The sequence below is a fragment of the Rhincodon typus genome, chromosome 4, assembly GCF_021869965.1.
Source record: "Rhincodon typus isolate 14 chromosome 4, sRhiTyp1.1, whole genome shotgun sequence".
NCBI lineage: Eukaryota > Metazoa > Chordata > Chondrichthyes > Orectolobiformes > Rhincodontidae > Rhincodon > Rhincodon typus.
The window spans coordinates 99,555,027-99,572,214 of NC_063335.1; the positions used below are offsets into that span (position 1 = coordinate 99,555,027).

General features: G+C 39.1%; 1 protein-coding gene across 1 annotated transcript in view; it reads right to left on the minus strand.

The window, feature by feature from the left end:
• Nucleotides 1-16,550, minus strand: part of col22a1 (collagen, type XXII, alpha 1) — a 266,290-nt gene extending 249,740 nt beyond the window's left edge. The window contains exon 1 of the mRNA XM_048596182.1: nucleotides 16,463-16,550. Coding sequence (XP_048452139.1) covers nucleotides 16,463-16,550 — 88 coding nt within the window. The remainder of the gene's footprint in view (nucleotides 1-16,462) is intronic.
• Nucleotides 16,551-17,188: the final 638 nt, after the last annotated feature.

Sequence of the window (17,188 nt, forward strand, 5' to 3'; positions counted from 1 at the left end):
TGTACGACACATTTGAAGGCTGTTATTATATGCAGTTCCAGCCTTCCTCTGAAGCCTGCCCTCATCAGACTGTAGTATTAAAGGAAGTTGTTTTCTTGTTGATTCCTAAATGAACAAAGAGCTTCCACTAGTGGTTTTCAAAATGTATTCCACCTTAGGTATTTTTTTTCAGTTAGAAGTAAGAACTTTAATTTAAAATGAAGTTGTGCACTCTGATGGGTCCAAATGTATGTTTTTATTTTCAGCTCCTAGTGGACTTTATTTTTATATTTGTGGATTTATAGAAGATAATTTACTCCCCATAGTTTAAATGTAGAATTATTATTGTTGTTTTGTGCCATTAGACTCCCAGCCAAACTATACCAATGCATTAGTGGGAAAGGCATATGGCATTACCTTACCTGTTTGAACCATTGATGGTGTTTGCACGTGACTGAGCTTCAGCAGAAATATTTGGGATTCTTTGCCAACAATTGAGTTCAAGTTTTACAGCACTTTGTAACTTTGCTGCATGGAAAGTACAAAACTTGCATTTATATAGTACCTTCCATGACTTCAGCATGTCACAAAGTCAGTGAAGTGCTTTTGAAGCAGTAGGTTGTTGTCAGGAGTGTAACCACAACAACTAATTGGTGTTTAGCTAACTCCTACAAAGAGTAATTACATAAATCAGAGAATAAAATAGTGAAATAGTCTGTTAATGGGGAAAAAAATAAAGACTGCTGTATTCTTTTGCTCTTGTTCAAATTCTATAATGAAAATGTTTAACATCCACCTGAGAGGTTTCAGTTTAGAATTTCATCTCTCAGTACTGTAGTAAAGTATCAGCCAAGATTTAGTCCACAGACTGTGGAGTGTAATTTGTCCTTAAACTTCCTTTCTTCAAGGATGCTTAATCCTTTATATTTGAGCCTGTATGATCAATGTAGTGGGTAGATCATTAAGACAAATGTTTCTTCAACTAAGCTATATCTTGCAGCAGAGGACATTGGGCAGTGATCAGTTTGTACTAAGCCTGGTTGTTTTTTTTCTAAGTTTGGCTCAAGAGAACTCAGGAAATTATATGTTTCTACATTTATCTTAGCTGAGGTTAACATAGTTTTGTCTCCTTATTTAAGGAAAGATATAAATGCACGGAATGCAGTTCAGAGAAAGCTTACTAGATTTATGTAAAGAGTGAGCAGGTTGCTGATGAAAATAGGTTGAACAGGCTGCGTCTGTTTCCACTGGAATTTAGAAGAGTGAGGGGTGACTTGATTGAAGTGTATAAGATCCTGAACTGTCTTGACAAGGTGGATGTGGACAGGATATTTCTACCTGTGGGCAAGTCCATGACTAGGTGGCACTGTTTAAAAATGAGCAAAGACCCTTTGTGGAAAGTGACAAGAAGAGTTTTTTTTCTCTCAGAGGGTTGTGTGCCTTTGGAACACTCTGCCTCCGAAGGTGGGATCATTTAATGTTTTGAAGTTGGAGGTAAATAGATTTTTGGAGAAGCAAAAGAATCAAAGGTTATTGGGAATAGGTAAGATTGTGAATTTTGATATACATGCAGATCAGCCATAAACTTAATGGATGGTGGAAGCAGGCTAGATGGACTGAATGGCCTGCTTCTCTTATTTCACACGTTTGTACAGCTCAGTAACATTTCAGGTTACATTATCAAGAAAAGCTTTGGTGGAGGTTTTTTCAACATTCCTGCAGTTGGACATAAGATAGGATTTCAGCTGATTGATTAAAGTAGTCTTCCAGCCTTCGTGCACATGCTCTGTAAACCTTTTGATGCAACAGTCGTGTTCATTGCATTCAATCTTTACCAACTTTGCAGATGACTGAGCATGAAAGAATGGTGATCTGAACTGAAATGCATCCATAAACTGTTCTTAAAAGCATAACACCACATATTTAAACATTAATACCTTTCCTAACTGAATCAAGCCCTAACTGGTATTGATATTTTAAAAATTAAACATCTCAGCCTGGACAACATACCAATCTGCTGTTGAACGTTAAAAGAACTAGCCCATGGCAAAGTTGAACTCTTTTCATTTCTCAACAAAGCTTTAACAGTTGTGCAGGAGAGATTTTTTTTTGGAATAACCACTGTGAAGGATTAGCTCACACCAGAAGTTGAAAATAGTAGAAAACTAGGCATAATAAATCCCTTCAGGTGTTTTTCTGCTTTCTGTTGTTGTTAGCATTGCCATCAGTTGGTGAGGAAGTAACAGAAAAGATGAGAATGCAAATACCTAAGAGTCCATTGTTATTTTGTTTTCTTTTGCAGTTCAGTTCAAATCAGGAAGTATTGGTTTAATTTCAGAAAGTTAGAATGATAAAGGGTTTGAAAATAAACATCAGGAATATTGGTTGGTGATCAGCCTATTTGAGCTTGTCGGTGAGAGAGGCAGAGTATGATCCCTGTATCTGAAACCTATGGTGTCCACGATATCACACCTTGGGTCTTATTAATGTTAAATTGTCAGAGAAACATTAAAAACATAGGAGCACGAGTAGGCCATTCAGTCTTTCGAATCTGGTCCATCATTCAATATGAATCATGGCTGATCATATGACTCAATAACCCGTTCCTGATTTCTCCCCATACCCTTCGATCCCATTAGCCTGAAGAACTGTATCTCACTCTTTCTTGAAAACAATCAATGTTTGGCCTCAAACGCTTTCTGTAGCAGATAATTCTGCCAGCTCACCACTCTCTGGATAAAGAAATTTCTCCACATCGCACTCCTAAAGAGCCAACCCTTAGACTGTGATAACAAGGTATAGACCTGGATGAACACAGCAGGCCAGGCAGCATCAGAGGAGCAGGAAAGCTGGTGTTTCGGGTCTGGATCCTTCCCCGGCTCTGGACACCATGGATATCAGAAACATCTTTCTTTATTTTGCCTAGTCGTGTTAGAATTTTATAGGTTTCTGTGAAATATCCTTCATTTTTTCGAAATTCCAGTAAACAGAGTCCTAATCAATCCATTCTCTCTTAATATGTCAGCCTTATAATTCCAGGAACTAGTTTAGTAAATCTTTGTTGTACTCCCTTCATAGCCAAAGTACGTTTTCTCAGATAAGGAGATCAAAACTGGACACAATATTCTAGGTGTGGTCTCACCAAGGACCAATTGCAACAAGACACCCTGCTCCTGTGATCTCTCCCTCTGTTGCACACATATTGGAAGATCTTGAGAGCATTACGGGCTACGATGAAACAACATCCAAAAGCCACAGGCTACCTATCATTCTAATGAAGGCTAAATTTATGTTCCAGCTGGCACACTGTTCACAGTAAATACTGCTATTGCAGTTTATTGAATGAACACAGCTGAGTTTTGTCTGTCAACTGACACGTCTTTCCCGCACCCTGTTATTAGGCACAGCTTTGGATAAAGAGGTGTTTCTGTGACAGAGTAAAACTTGCCGCAGCTTTTTTCTCTGGAGAGCTCACATTAAAAAAGTGACCAATCCCAAGCTTAAGGCATAGGTGGTGATGCTGCACAGCTATGAGATTTATATGAGGTTTTCAACTGTGATATTTTGCCTACCTACACATCAATACAGACACTGAAAGTTTATATAACCTCAACTTCACCAAAGGAATGAGCCAAGGAAGAATGAAGTCTATTTGCTTTGACACTGACAGGGCATAATGAAACATTTTACAAACAATGAAGCACCTCTGAAGTATAGTCACTGTTATAATGTAGAAAAAGCAGTAACTGATTAGTGCATAATAAGCTTCCATACACAGAAATGTGATCATTGCAAGACCAATTATTCAGGTCCTTGAATTGACAAAGGGGTCTTAGGTCTTGCTAATTGAGAACAAGGTCTGCCAGATGGGTTGACAATTGACACATGGTGCAGAAAACTATTTAGTGTAATGGAATGCAATAGTGTTACTGCAGAATATACCCAGGGAATAGTCAGACCCCCTGACCTGACAGCCACTGTTGTCTTTCCCTCTTTCATCTGTGTGTGCTTGCCACTCCTCAGAAAATCAAGCTCATGTGCTACTTGCTTGGTAACAAGATTAAATATTTTTCTTGTGTTCGGATGAGATCTCAGAGTGAGGCAAAAAATATTCAGTTGTGGTCCATATAGGATCAGTGACATAGTTAGAACTAGCAATGATGTCCTGATAAGGAAATTTGAGGAACTGAGTTCTACATTAAATAATCTTTGGATTAATATCTGTCGCTCATGTAAATTGGGAGAGGGTCAAACAGGTTTGAGATTTAAACTCAAAGAGACAAGTGGAAAGAAGGGGTTTTGAATCGGGGAAAGAGGGAGCTATCCTATTGGCCCAGCCTTCAGTTCATGAGTTGAGATTGGCATTCTTGTTAATAGGGTTATGCTTATGGGTTGAAATTATCTGTTGTAAGGTTCAAATGAAAGAAAATTTGGAAATCTAAAGAGGAAAGTGAAGCTAATAGAGTAATACCATCATTTAGGCAAGATGCTAGAAAAACACAAGAACAATGCGACAGGAAGAGTTTAAAGATAATTGTGCATTAGTGATTAAGGTCAGTACGAAGAATGGTGTTCAAACATTTAATTTTGGAATGCACGAAACATGCACAGCAAGGTATATAAAGCAGTAGCACAGATAGAGATAAATGGGCTGGATCTAATCACTGTGACATAGACATGGTTGCAAGGTGGCCAAGATTTGGAAATAACTATTTCAAGATACTTAAGATTCTGATAAGATAGATTGAATCAAGTATACTTCACAATAAAGAGTAACATAAGGAAAATAGTAAAAAAAATCTTGTCTCAGAAGATAAGGAACTAGAATTAGTATAGGTGGAAATTAGGAAAAGTAATGGTCAAAAAATGCTGGCATGTGTAGTTCATCGGTTGTCTGACAGTAGTTACACCATTGGATAGAACTTTAAATCAGAAATAACTGAATCTTCTAACAAAGTCAATGAATGTGAGAGATGTTACATTTCATACAGAGTAGGTAAACTAAATTGGCAAAGGTGGTCTATAAGATTCTGGGAGCTTTTTGGAACAACACCTTGCGGGGACCAACTGGTGAAGAAGCTATTTTAGATCTAATTTTGGACCTGAGGCAGGGTTAATTAGTAATCGAACAGTAAAAATCTGTCTGAGAAAAACCAGTAACAACAAATTCCACTTGAAGAGTGAAATAATTGTGTCCAAAACAAGAATCTTAGCTGTAAACAAAGTCAGTTCCATGACAGTAGACATGGTTAAGGTTGACTAGGTTAGTAGAAAAGTAGACAATAGTGTTTATTGAATGGTGAAATGAACAGTTAAATAATTACATTTTTCAGTCATTAGAAACAAAAGAAAGTGCAAAAGATCCATCTGTGGTTACTATTGAACCAAAGAATAACATTAAATGGAAAATAAAAGAGGCTTACAATGTTATAATGAATAGTAATAAACCTGACGATTAGGAGAACTTTGGAAAACTGCAAAGGGAGACTAAAAATTGTTAAAAGAGTGGGAAAAAATGGAGCACAAAAGCAAACTAGTCAGGAAATTTCAAAAAAGCAAATTACATGAACTTTTATAAGGTCATATAAGTGAATAAAGTATGAATGTGAATAATAACCTCTTGGCAGTTGAGACAGCAGACATTATCATGAGGAATGAGGAAATGGCAAAGAACTTAATCAACTGCTGTGTGTATGTCTTCAAAATGGAATTTCGATTACTTATCGGAAACAAAGCATAATCAAGTGACATAAAAACAAGAGGAACTTTAAAGAATTGCAATCAGCAGAGAAAGTATATCCCTAAAACCTACTGATTCTGTGGTTCAAAAAGGGTTTGCTGCCAAGTTAAGTAGAGGCAATGTTTATGATTTTCCACAATTCACCAGGTTTTGGACGGCCCCAGTGGATTGCAAGTTAGCAAACGTAACACTGCATTAAAGGATGAACAGAGAATGAAACAGGAGGATCAACAGGATAACAGTTAACCTGAAATTAGTAGTTTAAAAATGCTGGGGTGTTCCTGGAATCTTACCAGAAATTGGTTTAGTGTCATTCTCATTGAGTTTCATGGAGGATTCTTTCCTTGAGGCCAGAGGAGTCTCTCACACTATCATTCTAAATTTGCCTCCTTGATTATGTGTTGTGGTCCGATAGCATTCCTTTCAAAGAACAAAGAATAGTACAGGCATTATAGCCACCAAGACTGTGCTGACACACAATGCTTTGCTAAACTAAAAATCTTTTGCCTGTCTGTATCCCTTTATTCCCTGCCAATTCACATATCTGTCAAGATGCCTCTTAAATGTTGCTATTGTATCTGCCTCCACCACCACCTCTGACAAAACATTCTTAGAGGGTTTGAGTTATCAGGACAGGTGAGTGGGCTGGGATATTTTTCCCCTGAGCATGAGAGATTGAGGGGTGTCCTTATAAGAGGTTTATAAAATCATGAGTGGTACAGATAAGGTGAAACAGCAAAGGTCTTTTGCCTAAGGTAGAGGAATTCATAACTAGACAGCATAGTTTTAAGGTGAGAAGGGAAAGATTTAAAAGGACATGAGAAGCAAATCTTTTTCACACAGAGGGTGGTGCGCATTTGGAAAGAACTGCCAGAGGAAGTGGTAGATGCAGACAGTTACAACATTTAAAAAAAATTTGGACATGCACATGAATAGGAAAGGTTTAGAGGAATATGGGCCAAGTGCAGGGAAAAGTTTAGGGAACCTGGTCGGCATGGACGAGTTGGACTGAAGGGTCTGTGTCCGTACTGTATGACTCTGTGTCAAAATCTGCCTCTCACATTTCTTTTAAACGTCCCCCCTTTTAACTAAAACCTATCTTCCTTAATAATTGCCATTTCTACCCTGGGGAAAAGACTCTGATTATCCATTCTATCCATGCCTCTCATAATTTTGAAAACATCTATCAGGTCACTCCCCCGATCCTTTGGCCTTCAAGTGAAAACAAATCAAGTTAGTCTAGTGTGTCCTCATAGCTAATAGTCACCAAGCCAGGCAATATCCTGGTCACTGTTTCTGTACCCTCTCCAAAGCCTTCACATTCTTCTGATAGTGTGGCAACCAGAACTGTACACTCATTTCCAAGTGTGGCCTATACAACTGCAACAAGACTTGCCAATTTTTATACTTTATGCCAGACTGATGAAGGCAAGCATGCCATATGCCTTCGTAATTATCCTATCCACTTGTATTGCCGCTTGCAGGGAACTATGGACTTGTCCACCTACATCCTTCTGTATGTTGATGCCACTGACTGTATACTCTTCCCCTCCACCAGAGCTCCCAAAATGTATCACCTCACAGGTGTCTGGATTAAACTCCATCCTAGTCAACCTTAACCATGTCTACTGTCATGGAACTGACTTTGTTTACAGCTAAGATTCTTGTTTTCGACACAATTATTTCACTCTTCAAGTCGAATTTGTTGTTACTGGTTTTTCTCAGGAAATTTCAAAAAAACAAATTACATGAACTTTTATAAGGTCATATAAGTGAATAAAGTATGAATGTGAATAATAACCTCTTGGCAGTTGAGACAGAAGACATTATCATGAGGAATGAGGAAATGGCAAAGAACTTGATCAAATGCTGTGTGTACGTCTTCAAAATGGAATTTCGATTACTTATCGGAAACAAAGCATAATCAAGTGACATAAAAACAAGAGGAACTTTAAAGAATTGCAATCAGCAGAGAAAGTATATCCCTAAAACCTACTGATTCTGTGGTTCAAAAAGGGTTTGCTGCCAAGTTAAGTAGAAGCAATGTTTATCCTTTATTTTCACAGGAACATATTGGTCCTAAACTCTAATCAACTGGGTCCTTAGAAGATTCCCACATGTCAAATGTGGAATTACCCTCAAACAGCCATCCCCAACTCCAGTACATTTCATCCAGTGCTCACCCAATTCTCCCTCTTGCCTAGGTGGACCAGGAATCATGGAATTGAAGGTTCATGAATATTTGGAACTTTATACATCAGATATTTATGGATGTTCCATCACTGAGTTTATTTTGGGACTCATCAGATTGGTGGGGAAAAGTGGAACTTAGGCAGAACTGGGATATACACCTGGAATAGAGTGTGCAATTTTGGTATCCTTTTCTGAGGAAGAATGGTCTTGCTCTCGAGGGAGTGCAGCGAAGGTTTACCAGGCTGATTCGGGGGATGATGGGACTGACGTATGAAGAGAGATTGACCAGGTTGGGATTGTTTTCGCTAGAGTTCAGACAAAGGAGGGGGAATCTCATAGAGGCTAATAAAATTCTAACAGGACTAGACAGGGGTAGATGCAGGGCAGATGATCCTGCTGGTGGATGTGTCCAGAACTGAGGGTCATAGTATGAAGATTCGAGGTAGACCATTTAGGACGGAGATGAGGAGACATTTCTTCGCCTAAAGAGTGGTGAGCCTGTGGAATTCATTATCAAAGGTAGTAGTTGGTGCCAAAACATTGAATGTATTCAAGAGGTGACTAGATATAGCACTTGGGGCAAATGGGATCAAAGGTTATGGAGAGAAAGCAGGATTAGGCTGTTGAGTTGGACGATTAGCCATGATCATGATAAATGACGGAGCAGGCTCAAAGAGCTGAATGGCCTCCTCCTGCTCCTATCTTCTATGTTTCTATCAGCATGATCAATTTGAATGGCAGTGAAGGTTCAAGATGTTACTCCTGCTTCTATTTCTTATATTGATGGATAATTGTTAACCTGGACTTAGGGGAGAACCACCAAGAATATTTTATATCCACTTGGCAGGGCACCTAGGACATTGGTTTAATGGCTCATCTGAATGATAGGTTTTCCAAATGTGCAGCCCTACTTCAGGACTATACTGGGATGCCAGACCAGATTTTACATTCAGTGTCTCTGGAGTGAGACCTGAACCATAATCTCCTGACCCAGAGGTGAGAGCATTCCGAATTGATGTGCTTGTATTCCTCTTGATTCTACAGAAATACATCTTATAACAAAATATATCTTACCTATTGGGGATGCTGCACATCCTGGAAATGAGTGTCTTTATACCTGTACCACTGGTTGGTCATTTGTTTTGTAAAGGGCTCTGAAATAGCTAGTACGCTCTAGATCAGCTTTCTCAGAGGACCAAATGCTTGTTTTAGATGTCTTCTTAAAAGGTGGAAAGTGGAGCTTTATAAATTAGCAATTGGCATAGGCAGATTGGCATTGGGAAATCCCATAACAAAGGTGGTATATTCTGTATTTCATATTCCAGATACATGGATGAAAGAGAAAAATAGAAGAGTGCGGTATTGTAACATCTGCTACTTGTGTTTCAGGCTAGTGTCTGATAAAAGCGCACCTGGGAAGAAACTCTCCACCTCAGGGATCTAACCCCATTGACATATCAACATTGTTCTGAAAGACAACCACGTCATAAGTGTCAATTGCCCCGGGAATGGATAAATAGGCAAACTTTCCAGTTTTAATTGCTGCTCAGTATGCCACATTGGAGAATATATAACTGTGGTCAGCCCAGGTGGAGGCAGGATCTGGCTTAGGTTTAATAACATGCTGCCAGGCACTGTTAAGAAGCACAGCCATTTCAGTGAGGACAAAAAGATTAGCCAGCTCTAATGAAACAGAATCCAGTAAGAACTAAATCTTCAGGTGAGAGAAGGAGAAAAATGAGCTACAGGGTAAATCATTAAATTTAAAAGTAAAGGCTTTTTTGAATGACATTTTATGCAGAACATTTTAAAACAAATCTAAAAATTGCATTGAACAGGCAATTACAGATTCCAATCATCTGAATTGCTGTTACTTCAGATGTTCAAATATATTTATTCTGGTAAGAGTTTTCACAGAGAAATCATCATGTCAGTAGTTAAATGAGAAAAAAGATGAATATGGGAAAGAGAATGCAGTGTTCGCTGCAAAGCTCAACATAAGCTGGAAGAACAACACCTCATTTTCCATTTGGGGACCCTGCAGCCCTCCAGACTCAATATTGAGTTCAATAATTTTAGGGCCTAAACTCTCCCCTAGCCCCCTAACCCCTATTGTTATCACATTACTTGCCACTACACACCTATTGATAGCCACTAACAGTCTCCATTAACAGCTATTCCCCCTCCTAGCCAGATCCTTGTCAACTCTTTTGTCTAATTCAACTGCTCTTCTCTCTCTTCGGGCTCTATACTATTGTCTCCTCCCTACCCCATTCCCCTCTCTATTTTCTGCATACAAACTGACATTTTCCCAGCTACCATCAGTTCTGAGAAAGGGTCACTGGACCTGAAACGTTAACTCTGATATTTTTCTTCACAGATGCTGCCAGATCTGCTGAGCTTTGCCAGCAACTTCTGTTTTTGTTCAAGGGAAAGAGAATGACATATTTCACATTCCAATCTTGTGTTTTTTTTAATTCAACCTGTGATATTTTATCCCTTCCAAGTTTCTCTCCTGTCTTGTTCTATAGTGAAAAGCAGGTAGTGGAGAGAAGCTGTACGTAAATTCTCATTTACAGGTAGATGCCAGTAGAATCTCAGGCCCATTATAGGATTCCTTTCGAGTGTATGCTTCACTGAATAGAGCAGGTATCCAACTTCTTCTGCTTAACTCTTTGCAGTCCAGTTGTGTCTCATGATGTGACGATTGCTTGAGTGATATATTGAAAATTCAATTGGAGACTGATTTCACGCACAGTACATGAGTGAAGGCAGTGGCATAATGATTGTCTCACTCAATGACTGAAGACCTATTACTCTGTGGACATGGGTTTGAATCACACTATGGCAGATGGTGTGATTTTCACAAACACCCACCTAATTAACAATTGTCTTTTAGGGAAGGAAACCTGCCATCTTTACTTGGCCTTACTTATACTTAAGTCATAATTATGAGATCATGTGCCATTGTGAGTACGGACCAGAATTTTTGAAAACACATGCTAAGAGAATTTTAACCTTTATCCTGAGGGGACCGGAATTCAATAGTGAGGAGGTGATGTTTGAGTTATGCAGAATTTTGGTCTGACCATCCATATCTGGGATGTTGTGTACAGTTTTGGGCAATGTACCTCAAGGAATATAAATGTGTAGTCCATAAATAGTGAGGACAGGATGCATAAACTGGTCTGTATTCCCTGGAGGTGAAAATTTTGAAGATGAAGTAATCAGGCTGCTCAAATTGCAAGAAGGACTTAAGGTAGATGCAGAAAAGCTTTTATGAGAACAAGAGACAATAAATTTTAAAATTGAATTTCGACATTTAAGTAAAAAAGGAAACAGTTGGTTGTATAGGTAACAGTGAAAATCATCTAAAGGCTGTGAATTCAATTTTTCAAGATGTAGAGGTGCCGTTGTTGGACTGGGGTGGATGAGGTCAAAAATCACACAACACTAGGTTATAGTCCAACAAGTTTATTTGAAGACACAAGCTTTTGCTGTCTTGCTCCTTCTTCAGGTATCAGTGAGAGAGGCAGCATCAGATACAAAATTTATAAGCAAAAGATCAAAGGGTCAAAAAACTGATGTGGATGTGTTGAACAAATTTAAGATGGCTGTTAAGTTAGAAAGGATGAATATGCAAATTCCAGAATTTCTTTCAAGTCACTGCCCTGAGATAACTAAGGTTTTATGAGTTCCCACAGTGTACCAGAGGTGACATCCCAGGTCAGACAATGCATTTTAGGTGTGGCGCCTTGTTTCGAATCCGACTGTGTATCAACTTGGATTCAGACTGGTTTTATTTCCAAAGTAGGAATTTATAAAATGCCACATTGACTGTCTAGTGTGCTTTTTGAACAAAATAGAATGTATCTGCAAATACAAATCTGCAAATGCAAATATACCAGCATCCCCTGCGATGATGGTCACTGCAACAGTCTCAGTACTCAATGCCAACAACTGCCAATTTCCAGACACGCTGCTACAACTCATCTGCTTCATCCTCGACCACAAAGTCTTCACCTTCAACAAGTTCTTCATCCAGATACACGGAATAGCCATGGGAACCAGATTTGCTCCCCAGTATGCCAACACTTTCATGTATAAGTTTGATCAAGACTTCTTTGCTGCACAGAACTTCCGACAAACGCTATACACCAGTTACATTGACGACATTTTCTCCCTTTGGACTCACGCTGAGGAATCACTGAAACAACTACATAGCGATATCAACAAGTTTCATCCTAGCATCAGATTTAACATGGACTACACTTTAGAATCAGTCTCATTCTTGGACACACGCATCTCCATCAAAGACTGACACCTCAGTACCTCACTCTATTGCAAACCTACAGATAACCTCACGATGCTGCACTTCTCTAGCTTCCACCCGAAACATATTTAAAAAGCCATCCCCTATGGACAAGCCCCACACATACACAGGATCTGTTCAGATGAGGGGTTATGCAATGGACACCTGAAGGTGTTGAAGTACGTCCTCATAAGAATGGGATATGATGCTTAACTCATCGATTGCCAGTGAAAAATCGTAACAACCTCTTCGGAAGACAGACACGGGATATAACCGATAGGGTACAGAAACTATGCCATGTTCTTCGCAGCCTTCAACATATCATTGATGACAATGAGCACCTTGCCAAGATCTTCCCCACACCTCCACTTGTCACCTTCAAACAACCACCAAACTTTTAACAGACTATTGTTTGCAGCAAACTACCCAGCCTTCAGGACAATGTCGACCACAACGCCAAACAACCCTGTCAATGGTAACGTCTGCAAGACATGTCAGATCTTCGACATGGACACTACCATGGGAACACCACCCACCACGTGCGCAGCAGATACTCATGTGACTCAGCCAACGTTGCCTATCTCATACGCTGCAGGAAAGGATGCCCCAGACATGGTATACTGGCGAAACCATGCAGACGCAATGACAACAGATGAATGGACACCATGCAACAATCGCCAGTTTCCCTCCCAGTGGGGTAACACTCCAACAGTCAAGGTCATTTGGCCTTGGATCTTCGGGTAAATGTCCTCCAAGGTGGACTTCGGTATGCACAACAACGCAGAGTCACCGAGCAGAGGCTGATAGCCAAGTTCCATACCCATGAGGGCGGCCTCAACCTGGATCTTGTGTTCATGTTGCACTACAGGTGACCCCACCACACTATACACTCTCACACATGCATACATACACACATATTCTCTCGCACAAACACACTCACACACACACACTCACACAGACCGTCTCTCATACAGACATTCTCTAACACAAACACACTCACACGCACGCACACACTCACACTCTCTCAAGCATGAACACATACACATACACATCTATGGGGTGAATTGGCATTTGCAGATTTGTAATTGCAGATACATTTTAGATACATTTTATTTTGTTTGTAGACAGTCAATGTGGCATTTTATAAATTCCTACTTTGGAAATAAACTGGTCTGACTCCAAATTGATACACAGCCAGATTCTAAGCAAGGCCTCACATCTAAAATGCACAATCTGACCTGGGATGTCACCTCTGTGGGAACTGCTAAAACCTTTAGTTATTTCAGGGCAGTGACTTGAAAGAAATCTGGAATTTGCATATTAATCCTTTCTAACTGATTAAAGATTTAACAGTCATCTTAGGTTTGTTCAACACATTCACATTAGTTTTATGGCCCTTTGATCTTTTGCTTATAAATTCTGTGTCTGATGCCAACTCTCTCATTGACACCTGAAGAAGGAGCGAGACACCAAAAGCTTGAGTCTTCAAATAAGCCTGTTGGACTATAATCTGGTGTCATGTTATTTTCAATTTTTCTAGACTGAGACTGAAAGCTTTTTTTTAAGTAGGGTATCATAAGTATGAAGAAATTTTGGGATAGGTTTGCTAATTAGAGGAATGAGGAACTAATTAGCTGATGTTGAATATAACAGCTGAAATGTTTTGAAGGGACAAATGGTCCACACCAATCCTATTCCCTTAATCAAGAACAAAGATAAAGTTGGTTGCAAAGCTCAGCAGGTCTGGCAGCATCTGTGAAGGAAAAAAACAGATTTAACGTTTCGGGTCCAGTGACCCTTCCTCAGAACTAGTTATAATGCCATGGGGATCCCATGATCCCCAGTTCTGAGGAAGGGTCATGGACCCGAAACGCTAACTCTGTTTTTTTCCCTTCACAGTTGCTGCCAGACCTGCTGAGCTTTTCCAGAAACTTTGTTTTTGTTCCTGATTTACAGCAACCGCAGTGCTTTCGGCTCCTATTCCCTTAATGATGGGCCATTGTTTTTTAACTTGTGTCCCAGTTTTGGAACCCTTTGTCATAGTGTAAAACATGTTTTGATTTGTTATTTCCCTTCAAAACCTCAAACAGAGCACCTCAAAGCACCTTTTTCCAAAATCATAGCTCTGCCTCCTTATCAATTCCACATAAATTAATTATTATTTTCTGGTGTCCGCTTTCTGGAGCCAGCATGAGGTTTAAACCTTAGACTAGGCAATTTGTACTGTATAAGTCTTTCTGTATTCCAGGAAAACAGATGGAGTATTGTAACAGTATTCGACTTTGCTACATGTTAAACGACATTGCCTTTGGCCTATTTCTTCAGTTTCTCCTCTTATGAATATGAGAACCCAGCAAACAAAAACAGCCTTTGCACAGAGAGACAATCAGTAAAGGAAAAGCATAAGGAACATTTGTTTTACTGTGTTGATTATCTCTAATGGTGAGATTATGCTATCTGATCCCTGTCAGCACCAACCTGCAGAAACGTATGTACTCCTCCAATTCTGATCTCTTATGTTTTCCTATTATCATCAACACTTCAGCTGCCTAGTTCCTAAGAACCAGGTCTAATTTTTGACAATGTGCTTCCATCACACGATAAAGTATAAATTACCCCTCGTACTCTAGAGTGTAGCAGTGTAACAGTTCCAAATCTGCTGTACTTATGACCAGTATGTGTGAGATTTGATTTTATTTTCTTTTATACTTCCATAATTGTTAGAAAATCAATTAAAATTGGCCAAATTGATTTCGGGTATGAATCTTATAACCTGCAGGGACAGTAGTCATTGATAAATTATGATAGGATTGATTGGACCTGAAAAGTTAATATTCCCTGTATACAGGTATGAGAACAACTGGTCCGAGAACATTGTGCTGAAGTGAACAGCATTCCAGCTGTGTGTAATCTTCCCGCTAGTTATTGAGCTCAGCAATATCAAGATTTTCATGTTTCATTTTAAATCCTTCTGGATTAGCCTGGATTGGTATCTTTAACAATTCATTTTACACATTTATGTCTATGCTGAACGGGGAGATGACAGTAAACAAACATGGGCCTAAGCTTAACCCAATCAAAACAATCCACTTAGACAGAACTAAAATAGGGTCCTGTAGTCTCATTGTTAACCTGTAATAAAAGTAAGGTTTCCATAGTCTTACTAGAATTTAGGAACAAAAGGAACCTGGCATCAAACCCTGTGATACTACACTTGGTTCTCCAAAGCACCAACATTACTCTCATGGCAAGTACTTGCTACATTGTTTCCTTCAGTCAACTTTCAGGTTTCACATTTAATTCCTATTCCTTTCAGATATAGCAATAGTCCTTCAGCAAAAACTTTTGAGAATCTAAGTATGCCATATCTTGGAACTTTGTACTACCCTTCTGGGATGCTCTTCGATTAAAATAAATCAAGGAGTCCTAACGGGCAATATATTTACTTTCTCCAGCGATGTTTTTGATTACTTCATGGATTATTTTAGCAAGGTTACAGCTCAAACGTATTCAGAGTAAGTGAAGTAAATTTCTTTTCAGTTATCGCTATGGTTATTAAACCTGGGAATGGAAATACCAAATCACAGAAAGGGAAAATTGACTGTGCAGTGATAACACAGTGTTTTAAATCAATCTGCACTGGAGTTTTTGACAACAAAGCTGTTGGACTTGTGATGACATTGTGTTAGTTGTAATTCTCGATTTCTTGGGATGTTTTAGAAGAGTCCAGCAAGCTGTCTGAAATTTGTAGATATCTGCATGCCCATATCTAAAAGTAGGGCCCCCACAATAATAAATAATGACCACATTGTGAGACCAGTTTGCAAAGGTCCACTGTGTCTGGTGAGGTGGTCAGTTAAATTAACACCTCAGCTGTTTTGCTGAGTTGAATAGTCAGTGCAGGAGGAAAATGGAACAGTAACAAGTTGCCCCAGATTCAGAGCAAAGTGGAAGAAGTTGGAAGACTTTTCACACTGAGTTATTTGCTGGAAGGGCTTTCCATGATGGAGATACAGTTAAAATAAAATTATAAATGGATTAAACAATGCAGAACATAACAATGTTGAACTGAAAGAAGGAGCCAAACTCCAGTTCACAATAGACAGAGGGCAACATGGAGATTTTATGTATTATGATTTCTACAAATTAGTGAGCAGCAGACATGGTTGCTGTTGGAGAGAAGGGATTTGCATTATAACCGATTATTTGTGCTTTCAATAATGAAACTGGCACTATACCTGCTCTCTGTGCATTTGTTTCTTCTCCAGTCCATAACAAGAGAATTATGACAAATACAGAAACTTGAGACATTGCTCGAAGGATCATTTCTTTTTGCAGAGAAGAGATAGAAGGACATTAAACCCTGTAGTGAAATAGGAAGAGATTAATAGTTGGCTCATTGACAGTTCTCAGCATTCTATTCAACAAATAATAGTGCTGTCACGTGATCTGCGATAATATTGATAAATTCCTAACATTATATATTTTAATGCATAGGATGTTTGAATTTGTGAAACTTACAAATAAAACTAGATTTTATTTTTCTCTCCAATCTATTTTCTCTCTTGAAGAGTTAATCTCCCACATCACTGTTTTTGTTTGAGATGATAATCTACATACAGGCTCCACCAGGGTAACTCAGGGATAGACATCTTTACAGCTTGATCCAGAAATGGTCAAAACAGCTAAATTCTCACTTTGAGGTGCAAAGCCTGCCTTTGACATCAGGGTAGCATTTGACCGAGTTGGGACTCAAGGAGGCATAACAAAACAAAGAAGAAAGAATAACACAGGAGCAGGCCTTTCGACCCAGCAAGACTGTGCCGACACACAATGCCTATGTAAGCTAAAAGGTTTTGCCTCTACGTGGTCCATCTCCGTCTATTACCTGCCTATTCATATATCTCCATATTATATATATGTAATTTCTGAAGAAGGGTCCAGACCCAAAACGTCAGCTTTCC